This window comes from Vanellus vanellus (assembly GCF_965231255.1).
Source record: "Vanellus vanellus genome assembly, chromosome: 3".
NCBI classification, from domain to species: Eukaryota; Metazoa; Chordata; class Aves; order Charadriiformes; family Charadriidae; genus Vanellus; species Vanellus vanellus.
In genome coordinates, this window is record NC_138907.1 from 5,491,391 (window position 1) to 5,510,401 (window position 19,011).

Consider the following 19,011-nt stretch of genomic DNA (forward strand, 5'->3'; position numbering starts at 1 on the left):
CAACAAACAGTTGTCATCAGTATACCATTGATAGTTTAGTCTTATTTTGAACATCCTGTTTAAATAAGCATCCAGTCTATAACACCAGCATATTCCCCACCTCTCCAGTTGAGAAAGATAAGATATACCTGCTAAATTAAGTAAACATCACAACGATTGTTCAAAACAAGATATTGGAATTACAAGCTTAGTCGAACTTGGCAAACAATTTTAACAACCCAACAGCTCTCTGATGGTAACCTTTTAATCTTATTTATTCCAGCCTCCTGGTGCTCCTGAAAGTTAGTTCTACGCATATGTATTTACTTTTCAAATAAAACGCTAGCCATCACCAAATATCACGCTTCCCCAGCAAGAAAGAGGCCAACATTCAACTACCACAGTATCTACTCATGTATCTTAGAAAAGAACAAACATCACATGCAACTGGGCCTCATAAGAGTTAAGAAAAAGCAAACTCTACCCAAATCCTGCTCTAGGAAGCATTCTATGCTTCACTTTCTTGGAACACAATTTGCCTCTAAGCAGACCGCAGTGTGCAACCAGGAAAAACGTTTAAGATTGGAGATAGCTAAACTTCCTGCTAATCACAAACTTCAACCAATAAGTTCACTAAATTCCTCAGCATCTCTAGAAATCATGGTTTTTAGTCTTTGTTCATGAAGCAGTGCACGGAGATAAGCCTCCGAGAAGCGGGGAAGGTACCTTGCCCGCCACGGAGAGCTGAGAGCAGGTTCCAAGGGATACACGAGGCCTACTGCATAGGGGTAAAGGGGATTTCGTGCCCCGAATGAAAACGGATTTCAGCGGTGCCGGGGGGATATCTGCCGTATTAACCCTCAGTCCCTCCCGGCTCTTTGGGTAACACCTGTAAAGAGGAAACTTCGGAAGGAAGCAACAGACCACCCCCGAAGCCAAACACCCGGGAGCTCCTTCCTCCCCCCCCCCCCCCCCCCCCCCCCGCCAGCCCGGCCCTCGCAAAGCCGAGCCAGGCTCCTTTAGGCGCCAGTTCCCTCACAGCCCGGCACTCGCTTCGGAAAAATAGGTACCCGAAAACCACCGTTCCCCCCCTCCCTCAGCCCCCGCCATACCACACCGCGGGCAGGAGAGAGGGAGGGGGGAGGCAGGATCACTCAGAGCCGCCTTGTCTGCCGCTTAAAAGGGACCCAGCCCAGGCCCGGCCTCCAGCTGCTCAGCAGCCACCGGAGCAGCTCCCAGGCACCTCCTCAGCCGAGCCAGCAGCCAGCTAGGCCCCGCTGCGGCTTTCCCGGGGATGCCGGGCGAGGAGCGGGCTCCTCACGCCAACGGCAGGGTCACGTCCCCGCCCGGCCCCACACGCAGACACCCGGGGGGCAGGCGGGAAAGGGGGAGAGCGGGAAGCGGGGGGGGGGGGAGGGAGGGGGATGGTTCTGCGGAAGGCCCGGCGGGGACAGCCCCTCGGCGCACACCTCCCCAGGCCGCAAGTCGCCCGGCCCCGGTACGAAGAGGAGGGGAAAGGGGGGAAAAGAAGCCGCAAAGCAGGGCAAGCTCTCCCTCTATGGCCACCCCACAGAGAGGTAACCCCGCGCCCAGGAGGCCCGAGCGGGGAAAGGCAAGGGGGGGGGGGGGGGGAGGGTAGGGGGGTAAGGAAGGAGATGGAGCGGGGTTATAACCCAGCCCGTGTAGAGGAGGGTACGTGGGGTCCCGGCCCGGGGCGAGGAGTGTTGGGGGGAGGGTAGCGGGGGAGGGCGGCCGCACTTACTCTCATTTAACACCTCCAGCAGCTCGGCGCAGCTCTCACACATTGTTCATTAACAGCAGCAGCCGCCGCCGCCGCCTCCTCCCGACCATTGATTGATCCACTCGGTGCTGCTGATTGATGATTGATGGGGGCCGGGGCGGGGGTCAGCCGGGGGGGGGGGGAGGGGAAGGAGGGGGCGGGAAGGAATAGGAAGAGAAGGGGGGGGGGGGGGGGGGGAGAGGCAGGGGCCGGTCTGGGATCCGGGGGAGCGGGGGATGGGGCGGCTGATCAATGCAAATGAGCCTGTGGCGGCGGCGGTAGCGGCGGGGAGGAGAAGCCGAGTCACTCACTGCCTCCCAGTGACTCCACGCGCCGCCATTTTGCTGAGGGGGAAGGAGGAGGAGGGGACGGGAGCGAGGGGGGACAGGGCGCTCGGGCTCAGCTCGGCAGTTTCCGACCAGGCGGGAGGCGAAGGTGGCCGAGTCCCTCCTCCCTTTCCCTTCGCCCCGCCTTCCCACCCCGGGCCGAGCGGCGGGCTGCCGAGCGGGGAGGAGGAGGAAGGGGGCGGGCCGGCAGCCGGGGCCGGCAGGGTAAAATGGCGGCGGCGGTTGCGGCTGGGCGCGCGCCCGGGGTAGGGCGGGAAGCGCGTTTCCCTGCCCTCTTCCCGCCTCCCGGGAGGGGGGAATCTCCTCCAATAACGCGCACACGCCGCCGTGACAGGGGACGGAGGAGCGGCCTCCCTGCCTTAAAGCGAGCGGCCGCCGCCGGTGGAATCCTCCTGCCCGCTCCCGCGGGGGCCCTGCAGCTGGAGGATGGCTCCTGAGGCGGACCCGGCCGGCTCTCCGCCGCCCGGTTACTCCCTCATGACGATTATTATTACTTTTTTATATATGTTGGCCGAGCTGGAGCCATCCTGCCTAGAGCGCCGGCGGGCTGGCGAGGAGACGGGCGGGCGGGGAGAGGGGGAGCAGCGGCAGCGGCCCTTCGGGACCTCCGGCCTGAAGGGAGCGCTTGCTAGGGCCAGGCTGTGGGGCAAGGAAGGAAAGAAGGGAAGGGAGATTCTTTTTTTTTCTAGGCGGGTTTTCAGCTCTTTGGGTCGTTCCCGGCGTTTTTCACCGGCGGGGTGCGTGAGGGAAGGAAGGGCCGTCAGCCATCTCCTTCCCGCCCAGCCCGGGCTGAGGGCCGCCGCAGGGACGGGCGGGTGTGGGGCCTTTCCCGCCCCATCACCAACGGCTGAAGAGAGCGCTACGGCAGCGTTGTACGCAGATAATTAAATTATTTTTACTTCATACGCGGTTGAGTTCTCCACCCCTGCCTTCCCCCCCCCCCCCCCCCCCCCCGCCTTGAGCAGTGATCTGCATAATAACTGTTTAATGACAAGTACAGCATGTGAGGAGTTGGAAATGCTGCGTTTCCGCGAAAAGCGAAAGTCTGCATCTGAAAATAATTAATATTCCTTAATTATTTTCCTTAAAGTTACATAATTTGTGCTAATTTACAACTGCAGTTAACGCCTGGGCACGTGCTGAACAAGATTTCAGAGCCCTGGAAGACGCATTTTCAGGCAAACAGCAATTTTCCATGTAAGAAACCCCCTTTTTTTTTTTTTTTTTTTGCCATCTATTAGTCTTGCGCACTCACAGGCTTACTCTCCCAGGCACAGGGAATTGGAATATGCATCACATGATAGATCCCGGCGGCTCTTTCTCCCCGAAGCGGGGACTTCTCTCGTGTCATGTAGTGGTTTTTATTTCTGTAGTACCACCCAGTGGCGAGTCGGTGTAGTATTCGGAATGGTTCTAGTTTACTGACTTGTATATAGGATTAAGGAAGCAAATCTATTAATAGCCGCAATGCAGATGCAATATAGTTTAGTAGAAAGTAAAATAAATCAAAATTGCCAAATTAGGGAAAAAAATACGCGGAGCTGTTCCGAGTTCCTCAGTGACTGACTTAAATGGAAGAAATATAAAATATGTAAGCCTGATGTCATTGTGTAAAAGCAGTTCTTATGGAGATAATAAAAAAAAAAAAAGCCTATTTACACAGGCTGGTAACACCACTGGTGGTTGTATACATCGCCTCCTACTCAAGCGTGCAGAATGCTCTCCTCCCAACAATCTTCAAGGCAGAAGTTTGTTAAGCTAAGACAAAAGAACTCCACTTCTGTTTAAAAATAAGAGACAAGTTATTGTAATCAAAAGACCTAACCTCAGCTACAACAGCTACTGTGGAAGTCAGGAATATACTAGAATGATCTTTCACTCAGACTTCTTGTCCCTACTTCTTTTTTAAGTAATTTCCAAGTTGGGGTTATCAACACAAACAGCTATTCTTAAATATTCCCAGCTGAGATTTCCATCTACTAAATTAAACTAAAAGAGAAAAATAACTTATTTGAGAGTCTACATGAGACACAGATTCCTTGTTGTGTGTCGCTTTAACTCACATCACATGTTAATGCAAGTATTTTTCAAACAGGATTTCTGAGAGCAACAAAGGATACCAATACAAGAGGTAGGAGGACAACTACAAGTAAACAAACTAAAAACTTCCCTGAACCTTTTTACTGCTCTTTCTTGTTATATGTAACTTAAAAATGTTTTAATTTCTGACAGTCATAGTCTTTTCTAAACAATATATTTTCTCTTGATAGACATAAATCTAACCACCACTAACTAGTTATTAAACTAAACCACCACACTGGTTTAGTTATTAAAATGACATTGGACTGGACCCTGATGGGCCTTTTTTGGTTGTGTGATCTCTTCCAGATAGCCTGAAAGCTTGTATAGTGGAAGAACAGAAGAGCATTGCAGAATATCGCTGTTATCACATTTTGCTCATGCCTGAATTAAGGTACCAGCCACCTTTCTTTTCTGCTGCACTGCTTTCAAGGCTTCGAGATCCGTCAAAGGTGGGTCAGAGGCTTTTATGTTGTATATATATATATATATATATATAAAATGTCATTTTTCACTTGTTACGCTGTCTTCTCTTCTGTGTGTCAGATTATTTCAATTATCATTCTTTTGTATGTAATTTTTTTTTTTCCATGGCTTTCATGAGTTCTCTGCAATATGTCACGTGCTGTTTCCTGAATCGTGTCAGTCTTCATTTGCTGGAATACCTTTTACTTCTTACCATTATCAAAATTGAACTTACTGAAGTTGGAAACCAGAGCTGTGCAAAGAGAAGCTTAGAACGCATCTTAACTTTGTCACACCAAAATAATATAAAACCTGTATCTCCAGGAAGTCATGCTTACTCACTTCCTTAACCTTTAACATCATATTGCACAGGTATTCCCACTAGCATGGAATCAATCCGTGTCTATACGATACAAGCAAGTTGTCTGCATCTGGAAGACGACCACATTTTTTGATAGAAAGCGTAGTTCTACAATCTGCATAAATGGATTTGAATTTGCACTTTTCTTTCCCCTCTTCCTTCCTTATACAGAGCTTGCAGCAAGTTTTATAACAGAACCAAAATCAACTGCCAAAACATCTTAGAAAATTGTTTTTCTGACAAATCAGCTCTTTGATCTGATTGCAGTGCCACATAACCACCGGAGTCAGCACAAGGCAGGGGCCATTTGAAGTGTGGTATCACATGCCAAGTTCAATGAATACAACAGAAGAGTATGGGTGACCTTGAGTCACTCCTGCTTTTGTGCAGACTGGAATATTGCCAGCTAAATTCTTTTTACTGCACACAAGAATTTATTTATTTTTTTAGAGAGATGAAATTGCCCTTTTTTTTTTTTTTTTTTTAAATGAAATGTTAGCTTCCAAACAAAAGACAATGGGAGCTCTGACTCTGGTTACAGTGATCATCAGCCTCCCACTCTTCTATGTGTTGCCCCTTTTTTTTTAATTCCCTCTTGACCTTTGTTCTCTCCTCATGTGCCATCCTTGCAAGGTTGTTTGATCCCCAGGAGGCCCTCTTTCCTTCCCTTGACTACGATGCTCCTCATCTGGAAATATTTGCTCTAGTAAACTGCCAGCACAGTTCTTCTAGAGAAGTAACTTAGATAAATGCAAGACCTGAGTAAAACTAAAATTTTTAATCTAAACTTATGACTAGATTAAGAGTTTGATAACCTATATACATATACTTTCCAAAATTAATGATGTCCCACTATGTCCCAGCACTGAACTAATACTGTAGTCCTGTTTTTCTTTAAGGTAAAGATGGTGTTAACCATTTGCCAAAAGGAAAAAAAAAAAAAAAAAAAAAACACCCAACAAAAAACCCAGAACAAAACCAAGAACAGCCACCCTGAGGTGGATTAGGGGCTGAGGTATTAAGACTGGCCTCTGCCTCATTCCTTCTTTGGGGACACTTCAGCCTCTCCTAGCCTGCCTCATACTTTCTATTTTTAAGCCTTCACTCTGTTTGTGAGCATACATAGTTGATCGTTTGACCTCAGAATAGCAATTGTGGAATGTGACTTAACCAAAACTTTTTAAAAAAAAAAAAAAAAATTAGTCATTTCAACTATTTTAACCAGAGCTTTGTCTGATGTGGGATGACTGAATTATCTTCTGTTTGAACTTTCTGTTGCTGTGCTGTAGGTTCCCATTCCTGTAGCAGCGATAGGCAAATGGATTGTGTGTTTACTCCCCTGCTGCCATGACTTACAATAAAAAGTAAACTACCAGTGATTTCAGCAGATGCTAAGAGGAGATGGGAGCTGTGACAGCTGGAAAGCAAGTAAGTAATTTTTGCTATGCAGAGGATAGTGTCAAAAAGGTACATCCAGCCAGTCCAGTTAGATCTGTGACCTCTAGTTTGGAATGATGCTGGAAATGGTTGGAATCTTATCACATAGGAAGTCCTTCATTTCACTAAAGGAAGTAAGTCTCTGCCTGCATAATGTAAAGGTACCAATGAAACCTGCCTGAAGTGCAACAGAACCACTTTCAAGTTTATACACTTTTAAGTTTCAGCACTTGATTTGCATTGCTGTATTAGCATTTTAAACTTTTTAACAAGGTTCATGTCTAAATAGACTTTGTTATCACAGCATCCTGTGAAGACAAATTAAATTAGTTTGACTTATATTAGAGAATACACTCAATTTATAGCCCTATTAGGCAAAAAACATGTCATGTAAGAATAGATAATGCTTACTATGCTGCCAAGCTACATTAAACAGTTTGCTCCAGAATCAGCTGTCTAACCAGCTGCACAGCATTTTAGTAAGAAAATAGTCTGCATTCTAATAACCGTTATTACCAGCTGTTGGGTGTGGTAAGAATCACCCTGTACAGCCAGGTAAAAAGGGTAAGCTCCACCTTAGAGTGGTTTCAGACTGCATCTTGGAGCCTCTTTCATAGGTTGCAATCTCGGTTAAGAAAGATGGGGACAAACTTTTTTGCAGGGCCTGTTGCAACAGGACAAGGGGTAACGGCTTTAAACTGAAAGGGGTAGATTCAGACTAGAGAGAAGGAAGAAGTATTTTATGCACAGGGTGGTGAAACAGTGGAACAGGTTGCCCAGAGAGGTGGTAGATGCCCCATCCGTGGAAACATTCAAGGGTAGGTTGGAGCAACCTGATCTAGTTGGAGATATGCCCTCTCATTGCAGGGGAGTTGGACTAGATGACCTTTAGAAGTCCATTCCAACCTAAACTACTCTATGATTCTATGGTTAGCAATTCAGTTGAAGTTACTTTGTTTGAGTACTTCTGTACCCATAAAGGTCTGGTGGAGATGTGACTGTACTAGCTTGAGATTCAGTGCTACTAGTCTACCGCTGCTTTTCCCAGATGAGACAATCTGAGGATTATACCCACGGTTCTCAACCTCATTCTGGGATAATATCCCTCACAGTGTTTCAATCTTCATTTTAATCATTCCAGCCTATGAAGTAGTTGTCAGATGACCGGTCATCCCTTCGATTTGAAGGCAAGGCAATAGCTACTTTTCTGAGCATTAGCAACAGTGTCATCAGCAACTGAACCACCTTACCAGTCAAAGAGAGGGAGCACAGACAGCACTTTTTTTTTTTTTGGTACATTTGGACCTCTTTTGGACTTTTTACTGGTGAAGTATGTGTCTCCAATGTTCCTTTGAAGAACTCTTATGATTGCACAGTTGCTTTCAGGGTTAACTTGAAACTTGCAAACTGCTCAGAAGTAAAGCTCTGGGGGTAGTTCAGAAGCTAATTGCAAAGATATAAGAAGTTCATAAACCCAGTTATGAAGGTTGATGCAAAATGCACAAGCCAGATCTAATGCTAAAGAGATGCCACAAGAAAAGACTGGTCATTCCTGCCTGGTTATCAATATACATGTTAAAATAACCAGCAGTGGCAGTAAGTGTGCTGCAGTCAGCTCTTTGCAGCACGCATACACACGTAACCTTGTTATCGGAGAAAATTTTAACTCCTCCCCCCATCCGCCAACATAAATTGGCCAATTCTTCCCAATAGTCTTTCATGGATTCTGTAGTTTCAGCAAAGACTAACAACAGACTTCTCAAGACTCAGAAGAAAACCTGAGACAGTATTTAAGAGAGTTATGATTTAAAAGGTGTTCATGATAAAAACAACAACAAAAAAAAAATCAGGCCCCTTGAAATACTTTGATGGGGGACTCGAAAGAGACTACCCAATGTATTGCCTAGGAAAAAGTGCTGTTTAACTTTTAACCTACAAAGTGGAAATAAAAGTAAGAACATGAGTGTCTTGTTTTCATCTTTGACTTCTGTCACTCATCCATACTCCTAAATTCCAAAATACTACTCAACCCTATCTTTCCTTAGCACTCCATCGTCTTGTACCTGCTTACAGCACAAACAAGCACTCCCAGGTACACATGTACAAAGACCAATAGCAGCACAGAGGGCAGGTATGTATGTATGTATGCAATCGTGATTTCGTGTGCTTGAAGTTGCTAAGGTGCATCATATGTGAAATCTTACCTGAAAAATGAATCCCTCAGCTGGAATGGCTAAGCCTTTTCTCAAGGGAACACTGCTGGCCACAATCAACCTTGGACAATGAAGCAAGGATCTCCTAAGTCTAAAAGTCTAAAAATAAATTCAGTCGCAAGAAATTGAGTGCACAGGTGCATTCATGAAGGGCAGATGAAGGGAGAGGCATGTTCTTTTACTCATTTTTGGCACCCAAAATGTTGTGTTTTTTTTTTCCTTTAAAAGAAAAAAAACAAAAAATAAACCACCACAACTCAACTATCTCTGACATTTCAATTTTGCTTCATAACATTTGGAGACAAACCTAGTATGTGGGGAGAAAGGGAAAAAGTCTAGACATATCTTCGGGCAAATACAAACTCCAGAAGTCTTGGATCAGCAATAATTAATTATCCAATGATAAGTGGACTACTGGACAGACTGACCCATTGTTACAATGCAGCACTAATGCAAGTTCCTCGCTTTGGTCACAGTCTCTCTACATTTTAATGCATTATTTTCAGCATCTCTTCCTCATCTTTTTTTCCATTAAGAAACCCACAGCTGAAATCTTGCTGCCTTTCCAGTGCTAAAAACTATTAAAGTAACTCTTAAAAGCTTCCTTGAGAGATGAGAATTTCTAAAGCTTTTTTTTTTGCATAAATATTAGCTTTATTGGAAAATAGTTCACTTAATCAGATTAACACACACCAAGTTATTCTAGTTCAAAACAAAACAAACTAACCTAAAATGCTTTGGAAAATAATCTGCTTCAGTTACAGTAGCAAACACATCATGGTAGCCTGAAACAAGTACTTGGGGGTGTCTTCATCAGCTAACAGGCAATCAATTCATGTAAACACAGAAAACACCCTGCAATATTTGTATTTATGAATGTACCTGAAGTACATAGAATTGTTTTGATTTTTTTTAAAATCTGTATAGAAATATGCACAGAACATTGGTTTACATATAGTTACAAGTTACGTAGATGTTTATATGATGGTTCATGCTTTTTATCCATATATTCTAATTTACAGAGTGTGCATTAGAACTAGAACTTTCTTAAGATGTACATTGCAATTATTTTGTCCACATTCAGGATAACTGCACTAGAAATATGCACACGCGCAAGTCAAATCTTTAACGGTATCCAGAACTCTGCATAAGCTGCATTTTTATAGCATCTGCAGAGATCAGTGAAAGGCACCAATTCTTAAGATAACAAGTCAAGACCACAGTTAAGTTTTTAGATCAAAAAGGGAAGCAAAAACTAAGATTAAAATTTTGTAACTAGGTAATCCAAAAGGTATCAAAATAATGAAACAACTCTTCTCTGAATCAACTTTAAAAATACATTTCAGATTTGTTGAGAGTTTAGGTCAGATTTAATTCTTCAGTAAACAACCAGACCACAAGCCTCAGACTAACTTGAATCTTAGATATGGATAGAATTAACATGCATAAAAGCATATGTGCGTTTTTTTTGTTCAAAACTGTTTTCAATGCACTGTTGCTGCCTCTGCATGCCAGAACCAATTCCGTATTTAGTTCTGTGACTCATGGGATATGATCATTCTGACATCACGCTATCGGTGGTATTTATTTCCATTTTAATAAGATTTTCTTCTCTGCACAGCTTTTGGTAATGTGTAGCTCTATAACGCTGCAACTCAGCCTGGTCACAAGCCATTTAATGTCTGTTCTGGACATGGCCTTCAGCAGTACTTCAAATATTTTACTTTAAACTGTCTATTAAAGATGATACCGCCTTCACAGAGCAGAACAGAAAGCTATACATCAATGGGACAGGAAGACATGAAAAAGCTTAAGTCGTGAGCTTTTAAGGAGAGAACAGAATTGGTTTAGTAACTATCAAAATAATTAACAATTTGGGTAGGCTGTAGTCCTAGCCAAAAGGGTTTGAGGAACCTTCTCTCCAAAGATCAGCAACTGCCAGCTGACAACGTGCATATTGCCAAATGACCTTTAGGCAGAAGCAGCTCTGCTTTTTAGGGCCAGCAGAGTAAAACAAATGGAGAGATGTTCATAAACAGAAAGGGGCCAATACTCAAGACTGGCAACATTCTTCTGGCCACAGCTAAATTCTACACGAACTGCTAACTCATGCAACTTCTACGTCGAAAGGAATATACAGCACAAACTACACTGTCCAAACTTACATAAAACACCTCCACAACTGTCTAACCTTGCTTTACAGCTCTGTGTGAATGGCTATACTTTGCCTCACAGTAACAATCTTAAGATTAGAGACCAAATAAATGGAAAAACTTTGGCAGGACTAAACATCAACTGTTAGAAAACAGAGACAAGACATTACAAAAATGGGGAAGCCAAGACTGTACACAAAATCATAGTGTTCATACTGCTTTTCGTATCCATACTTTGTAAGTCTGTGAAAATCATTTAGTTACAAAACTTTAGGTAGAAAAATAACCTTGGATCTTGTCTACACGTGTTAACGCGTACTAGTATCAATTGTTTAGTCAAGATAAGAGTGCAATACCTCTTTGAAATAAACTGCAAAGAGTCCATATAGAGAGCAGGAGTACCTTACTCCCAGCATCTTAGAGTAACATAGTATGGAATATTTATTCATGGAGGTAAGTCAGAGCAGCTACTGTACTTCCAAATGGAACCCAACTTAGTTCATGTTAACTTCAGGCACAGCCATTGTCCTTGAGATGAGAGAAGCCAGAAGCAACAGTTAGTGAGAGCTCAAGGAACTTCTCCTACACCTTCAGGATACATATCTTAAATATGATCACAGCATTTTCATCCAATAAAAGAATAAGCCGAAGAAAGAAAAATAAATGTAAACCAAGTTTATTTTGCTTTTAAGTAGTGTTCTTTAAGCACTACAGCATGGTAAACAATGTAAATTAGTATAAGTCATCTCAAAAGCCAGAGTTTTTTTTTTTTTTATTTTATGAGTTGTTAAAAAGATGCAGCCTATTCTAACAGGATAAATATTTTAACCATTTCACTTCGAGTTAATGAAGGCTCACAAATGAGCAACACTCCTCATTGAGGAAAACAAAAAGCTGTTGTCGACAAAGCGACAGCACACACACAAAAACAAAAGAACTGTGTAAAAATAACTAACTGTACTGTGTTCCCATACTCTTTAGAAGTCGCTTTACAATGGGATGATATGCACATGATCTTGCTGCAAACTTGCCATACAACTTGCAAATACATGTAGCCTAGCCTTACCACTCAGTCCAAAAAGCTGCTAACTGATCAAAACAAATGCAGCACTATAATCCTCTGCTTAACAATTAATTCAATCTGGTTTACTCATTACCTTTTCTCCTAGACTGCAGGACAGACTAGAAAGAAAATGATCCCGAATTAAAAAAATCAATACTCTTACAGGAAATTGTAGTATTTTGCAATATAGTCTTTTACAAGTTATGTTTTGCCTATTTTCCCCTTAGCCACAAAATGGGCATGAAGTAATTACTTTGAAAATGCCTTAATTTTCAACTTCATGCAAATCTAAATAAAGATGACCAAACAAAAGCTTAAACAATGGAAGGATATTTCACAGAAAATTTCTTATACAAAAAACACATAAGAAAAAGGGCCACTAGGTGACATTTTAATTTACAAATTGGCATCATTTTGGTCAACAAATATCCAAGTGCTGTTTTCTTCTATCACAACAAAGTAGCTGTACAGAGAGAAAACTGCAAAACTTGTTTTATTATTATTTTTTTTTTTAATCGCACATCTCCTCAGGAATTTCATGTGGATTAAGGATGCCAGGTACAGACATCTGAAGTTTATGCTTCTCCTCTTGAGCCTGCCGAAGGGCTGTTTCTCTTTCCTCCAAGAATAAATCTGATGTGTCTTCACCTGCAAATTCCTGTATAATTCACATAAAATCATTAGTTTGTCAGCAAATGCTTTAGGCAGAGTAATAAGCTTCCAAGATCCAGAATGATACAGAAAACATCCTCCCTTCACATTCCCTGCCAGGCTATTTGCTTGTTTTGCTTTCTGTTCCTAAAGTCAGAATTAATATAAAGGAACGCAAGATATTTCACGAGTTACACTGTGTCTTACACAACAGGATGCTATAGTAACCCAGCGTTTGGAGCATATCGCCATTAAAGCGGTATCTTTACAATTTTGAAATACCCAACAAATGCAGTCTGAAAACTAATTAACAAACTCTTTCCGACAGTCTTCCTGAATTCTAGCATCTTTAGAAAAATAGAAGCCTAGCATTACTCTAGCAAGTTTCAATACATGTCCCAGTCCCAAGCAGAACTGAAAGAAAACCTGGATAAAAGTCAACTTGCTTTATTTCCCACTAGAGTAAGTTTGGCAGCCATCTTAGACACGTGAAATGTATGCACAGCATAAAGGACAAGTGATAACATTTAAGCCCAATTTATCAAATTAAATCACACTGAAATAGACTACAATACACCAGAGTCGTGCAAGCCTTTTGACAGAGTTCTCACTGACAAAATAAGGTGCACCTCCTAAACAATCACTGAATGAACGCTGTCCAAGCATTTTCCAACAATATCACCCTGCTGAATAATCATTTTTCATTTCTTGGAAAAAAGCACGCCAAACGTACCTTGATTTGGACCAGGAAATCCCTTAGGTGTTCCTTGAAGGCAGGAATATCCTGGTTTAAACTGAAGAGTCCTGTTACAAACAGCTTAACCTGGGCACTAACAGAAAACGTATCCGTTAGTATTTCCAGACGTAAGAACCCACTGCAAAGTATTAAAGAATTGCGGCACACTTACTCTTGCAGGTGAGGAAATGCAGATTTGAGAAGATTAGCAACATACTCCTGAATAAACATTTGGTTGTTCACTGGATTTCCAGGGTTTAATGGAGTACTTATTTTTCCCTCTTCTACTAAGTTGAACATGTATGCAAGGATTGATGCATGCATTGTCAAACCTGAACAGATCAAAGTTATACATATGCAGTTATTATTCAGAACAGGATGCATAGCAGTATTTTGATGTTCAAAAGGATTGTTTTCATCAACCAGCTTTTATATCTCTCTCTCTCTCTCTCTCTCTCTCTATATATATATATATATATATATATATCTTACCAGCAGTGTGTGAGGTGTCTGTTACAACTGAGAAAATGTGCTGAAGGATATCACAGAAATATGTCTGATAGAAACTCTGGGCAGCAGTCTCCTCTTGTGCAACATTCTGTAGTAGAGTATAAAGTATCTGAAGTCCTGGAAAATATGCATTAAAAAACGAACTTACCAACAGAGCAATATTAAGACCTCTGTGCATATTTTTGCCTTTTCCAAAACGATAGAAATATCCCAAGAAATTGTGATAGGCACCAAAAAGACAAGCATTACATGTGCAGTATGTACAATGATTTTCTCAAGCATTTCCTCGAGTAGCCACTAGAGGGCTATCGCCACATTTACACGGCACACGGATTATATTTACATTGGTAGGGGACAGAGGTACAAAGAACCAATCACATTTATTGGTACTAATGAAGGTGAGAGAAACCCTCTACCAAAAGCAGTGTTTGCTAAGTTAAGAAGGGGAAGTGTTTTCATTTTTAGAATTACATGAAAACTTAAGTTACTTTACTAGCTAAAATGTAACTGAACAGTATGTTTTATCCCCATCCCTTCCAAATGCTGATACAAGACAATTGGCTAAGAACTAAATGGCTTCACAACACTTTTTTTCATCCAGTAGTCAAGACAGCTACTTGAGATAAGCTCAAGATCTTAAAAAATAATGGTTTTAGAATTTAAGACTTTTATATAGCCTCTCCTAGTCTCCCTTGATAACTGTCATTCTGGAGGGCTTTCTAATTACTCAGGTCTGTTAAATGAAGTGATACACTCAGCTGCTCCGTGAAGTGTCACCTTCTTAACAATCTAAGGCGTTTCCCTTTTCATCTGCCATGGGCTCACTCCCAGAGTGAGAGTTCAGCCCCCACCCCAATCATTCACTTTTCTGCTGGACTTGTCAGTAGTTACTGAGCAACGGTCCTCCTGAGGTATGAAGTCAAACACCACTGGCAGTACTACACAAGTCGAGCTGTAACACCAGTCCTAGCAGCAGCGAGCTACTGCATCAGTTTGGCCATTTCAGAAAAGTACCAACCCTCCCATGGAAAAGAAAGCATGCAGAAACTCTTAACAGTACTCTTACAGCTACCGGGTGAAACAGCATCCCAGTATTTCAGCCCATTAACGTACACCTGGCTGACAGCTTGAAGCTGAGACAGAAGAGTATTGTTCTTGTGCAAATGCAGTACACAATCACGTGACCGGAACACTAAGTTTGACTACAGAAAAGATGCAAGCAAACAGCATTCTACCAGAAAATATCTGAAACCGCAAATGAAGCCTGCGTATTGAACGCTTCCATTTACCTGTATCTGCAACATTTCTCATTGTGTGTTTGAAAGCCCAAATAATAGAATCCAGAACAAGTTTGAACTGTGCAGGTGGAATAGCCAGGAACGCTGGGAAGCAATGAGAATTTACAGCCTGGAGTAGCAAGAAGAAGTTTGTTCTATGTTCAGGATATTCTTCAAAGTCCTAGAAGGAGAGGGAGGTAAAAATAAAGTTTCCTGAAGGTCCATCATAAGATCTTCTGTTAAGTAGAGTCATTAGCTGACACAGAACACCATTCAGATCCCAAGCTTAAAATAACCTTAGATGCAAAGCAAAGGTTACATTTCCCAGTGAGCTTTTTTCCTCAATTTTCCCCAAAGCTTGATAAGACAATCTTTTAGAGTTACACAACACTGACAGGCTGAGACACATTTTGTCAGTACACCACCTTAGTCACTACTCAGTCCACAGCGGGAGACAGATGGTCTCGGCACTGGGTAAGCATCTGTGTTGCTATGGGGGTACAATTTCTGGTTACACCCTATTGCAAAGTAGCCCTAAATCAGCTGGTAGTGCTCAAGTATTACGGAAATACATGTTGCACACTATAGTGTAAGAACCGCATTAGTGAGAAAATACTCAAAGTGACTGATCAGTACTTATATACATAAATTTTAAGTGTTAATGAATTTTAGCCGTTCGTGTCACACTGACATTTGACTGAAATACACTTGTGCTTCCAGAAGCATGACATTCTAAGTACCCAGAACAGAAAAAATTACTAATGACTTAAACCAAGAGCTGAACAGAGAAATTTAAGGCAATGAGGTTAAAGACATCTAAGCCAGACTTCAAGTATGTTTGTTTGAACAGAAATTCCTTCAAGTGCCGCAAATGCACTTTGTGACTGCAAAAAAAACCCAGGGGGATGATCCAAAAGATACCACACAGGGAAATGATATTCACAGAAAGAAGGCATGAACCCCCACTTAATTTCCATAAAATGAAAGCTGTGTAATAAACTCTTATGTTCACTACATACTGCCTCCCTTCACTGCAAGAAAAGGGTGTCTTTCACTTAAAGATGTACCAACAGTCAAGACCAGTACTCTTATAAAACCCCAGGTGTTTTTTTGGTCTTCAGTCACCAGGGAGATGCCTTATCCAAAGTTTAAATATAAATACCTTGTTGATCATATTTAATGTGCACTCAAAAACAGCATCAAATATCTGAGGTATTTCAGCAGTAATGTGTCCACCCAGCTTGTTTACAATGATAGCCATAGTACTAAGTACTTCGGGTTCTCTAGCAGCTGGAACATTTCTCTGGTAGTCAATAAGAACTGCGTCCAACAAGGGAGGAACAAAGTTTTCGGCTACCTAATTGAAAGAGTAAGCCACAGTTATAACAATGCAGTTATTGAACAAAGTCTCTAGCACACAGTTTATAGCAAAGTCTGTTGTTTAGTTACAGAAAATACTTTTCCTAAGAAAGCTGAAACACATTACACAGGACACTTCCTTAAGCTCCCCACCCTCTGTATCCATCCAGCAGGGCTTCCAATAGGGTTCTCTTAAACTTCCTTGATGCCCTTTAAGATTACTCTCACCTAAAATTAACGGAAGCATCTCAAATGTAGCTCAGGCTTACCTCTGTATGATCATACTTTCTCCTTTACATTTTACAGACCTGAAGGAAGTTCCTGTGACCAGTCAACAACAGAACAAAACCAGAGTTCTTCCTAATTCTGTCTTATGAGTTGTTTGTATAAAATGAACCTACTTACCATCTGAGGATCATTGGACCTGCTCACCCAGCCAGAAATCAGTTTTAAAGTTTCCCTTTTTACAGTCCTCATACTTCTAATCAAGGGCTGCTTTGTTACCATTTCACCTGAAAAGTTTTAAAGCTTCAGTTAATTGGGTAAGGTAACAAAGAGATTAACTTAAATTGATATTACAAAACAGGATTCTTGATTTTTATATCCCAAAGACTATTAAAGACTTCTTCTGCTTATTGTGCAAATTAAAAAAACTACCTCCCCATTCTAGCTCCATAGGTCCAAGTTGCCATTTGCATTACAAAACTGCTACTGACAGTACCCTACTTAGAGTTCAAAAACAAAGCCACAACTTACTTTTGAAGGGAAACCACATATATTCACTTAATTATGTGGACTGAGCTTACATCTGGTTCTCATCAAGTGATGGGGGGAGAACAAGAAAGTTCCTGATTTCATCTAAGAGAAATAATCTTTCCACTTGTCTTCGTGTGTAAAGTCCACACTTGTCCTTAAGATGCCTTATCCTTAGTTCAGTTCCTTACCCCAAATCAGTAACTGGACTCATTTAATCTTGTAACGAACTGCAGAAGCACACTCTACTGAGATTTATCTAGTAAAAATAGGTTACGTAATTGATAATTCCTTCTCAATGATTGCAAGCCTGGTTTATCATGGCTTTCGGACATCTTCACTACAGTTACATTTCTGTAATAAAGCTGTAATAAAGCTATTTAGTAACACAGCATCATACCAAAACCCTGCCAACATCTTTTGAAAAAATGAATGAGATTCTATTTAAAGACAGTCTTTTAATATACAAAATTAGAGTAAGCTAAAAGAACACGTTACAACTTTGTCTCAGCAAGATGCCTATTAATTCGAAGCAAGCATCTATGGTGTTTTGCACCCTTCCTAAACTTTCTTGTTTATTGGGGTTTTTCCCTCCCTCTAAAATCAGGAGTTCTTTATTTGAATAAAACATCTGGTTAACACACACAAAAAAAAAAAAAAGAACCACAACACTGAACCAGCACTTTCAGTCATTCCCCACTTTCCCAAACAATAAAATGAACACAGTAAAATTAGCCTAATTGGAATGTACTCTGAAACCTGACGACACATACTGCTAACCCCCATTTTCAGGAAGAACGTGGAATTTCTTACCATTAGCCTGAATAGCTGCAGAAATATTTTCACTTAGGCACTTGTACACATTCAGCATATCTAAATAAATTCTTCCAAGCTGAATCACAAAGGGGTGGCCAACTGCTTTACACGCTCTTACATTGGTTTTCAGAATGCTACCAAGCTGCTTAACTGTTTCAGGATCCTTTAGAATATCAACATTCTGTTAAAAAAATTAAGAGTCCGTTTTGTTAGTGGATAAGACTGCCCTTTAGCTTACAACAATCTTACACAGTGTTAAAAGAATATATCACTGAAATTTATGACTTTAAATATACTGCTGTTTACTTCATGGCACTTGCCACTACCTCAATCAGAGAGACCGGATAAAACCTCAGTTGATTTAATTCTGCTCTTCTGCAGAAGTATTTTTGCTAGAGTGTTACAAGCATTACTCTAGTTGAAGAAAGAAAAAAAAAAAATCTAAGGAGGAGAAATTCAGAAGGTGAAAACAGACAGAATTGGTCCAAAGGAAAGGCAGTATGTTCTTGTTTTAAGAGGGAAGTCAGAGTGAGAAAAGTAACTCAAGCTTGCTTAAGTTTCAGGGTCTCGATTAGATTAACTCCAAATGGACTGATCTCTTGTGCAGTGCAAGACTTGTTCTTCAATGCGTGAAGATAAAGTATTTTGAAAAGACTGAAAGAAATAGAAGATAAAAGTAAGAAATAAGGGTGTACTTTAAGAGAATGATGGAAGAGAAAGCAAGAAGAGTGAAAAGTATTTCTAGCATTGTAACTTTTCAGTTATTCAGAAAGAAAACCCACTTTTAAGTCAGACTCAAGGGAGCCTTGGAAAAAAAAAAACAACAGTGAAACATATTCTGTACAGTAACAGAATATTGTCCTTTACATCAGATTAAAACCAGTATTTGTTTAGTCATTTAACTCTCCTCTCTCAAAGCAACACTTTTACTGTCATGTCCATCACCGCTTTAGCCATTATTTAACAAAGTCCACCTCAGCTATGTACACTTAGTGTCATGCCATGTGAAATAATAAACCCAGAGTAAGAGAA

General features: G+C 41.5%; 2 protein-coding genes and 1 long non-coding RNA gene across 3 annotated transcripts in view; 1 reads left to right on the top strand and 2 right to left on the bottom strand.

The window, feature by feature from the left end:
• The window catches only part of USP34 (ubiquitin specific peptidase 34), a 142,378-nt gene extending 140,502 nt beyond the window's left edge, over nucleotides 1-1,876 (bottom strand). Inside the window, exon 1 of the mRNA XM_082481199.1 lies at nucleotides 1,742-1,876. Coding sequence (XP_082337325.1) covers nucleotides 1,742-1,784 — 43 coding nt within the window. The 5' untranslated portion in view covers nucleotides 1,785-1,876. The remainder of the gene's footprint in view (nucleotides 1-1,741) is intronic.
• LOC309670316 lies at nucleotides 989-18,947 on the top strand. Its single transcript, XR_014268990.1, has 7 exons — nucleotides 989-1,045; nucleotides 3,228-3,303; nucleotides 4,202-4,237; nucleotides 4,495-4,637; nucleotides 6,301-6,439; nucleotides 8,494-8,579; nucleotides 18,537-18,947. It is a non-coding gene; the product is annotated as an uncharacterized lncRNA (long non-coding RNA).
• XPO1 (exportin 1) overlaps nucleotides 11,476-19,011 on the bottom strand; it is a 38,641-nt gene continuing 31,105 nt past the window's right edge. The window contains exons 19-26 of the mRNA XM_082481198.1: nucleotides 17,977-18,160; nucleotides 16,816-16,922; nucleotides 16,214-16,408; nucleotides 15,064-15,232; nucleotides 13,757-13,891; nucleotides 13,437-13,596; nucleotides 13,262-13,358; nucleotides 11,476-12,535 (exon numbers count right to left, since the gene is read on the bottom strand). Coding sequence (XP_082337324.1) covers nucleotides 12,389-12,535; nucleotides 13,262-13,358; nucleotides 13,437-13,596; nucleotides 13,757-13,891; nucleotides 15,064-15,232; nucleotides 16,214-16,408; nucleotides 16,816-16,922; nucleotides 17,977-18,160 — 1,194 coding nt within the window. The 3' untranslated portion in view covers nucleotides 11,476-12,388. The remainder of the gene's footprint in view (nucleotides 12,536-13,261; nucleotides 13,359-13,436; nucleotides 13,597-13,756; nucleotides 13,892-15,063; nucleotides 15,233-16,213; nucleotides 16,409-16,815; nucleotides 16,923-17,976; nucleotides 18,161-19,011) is intronic.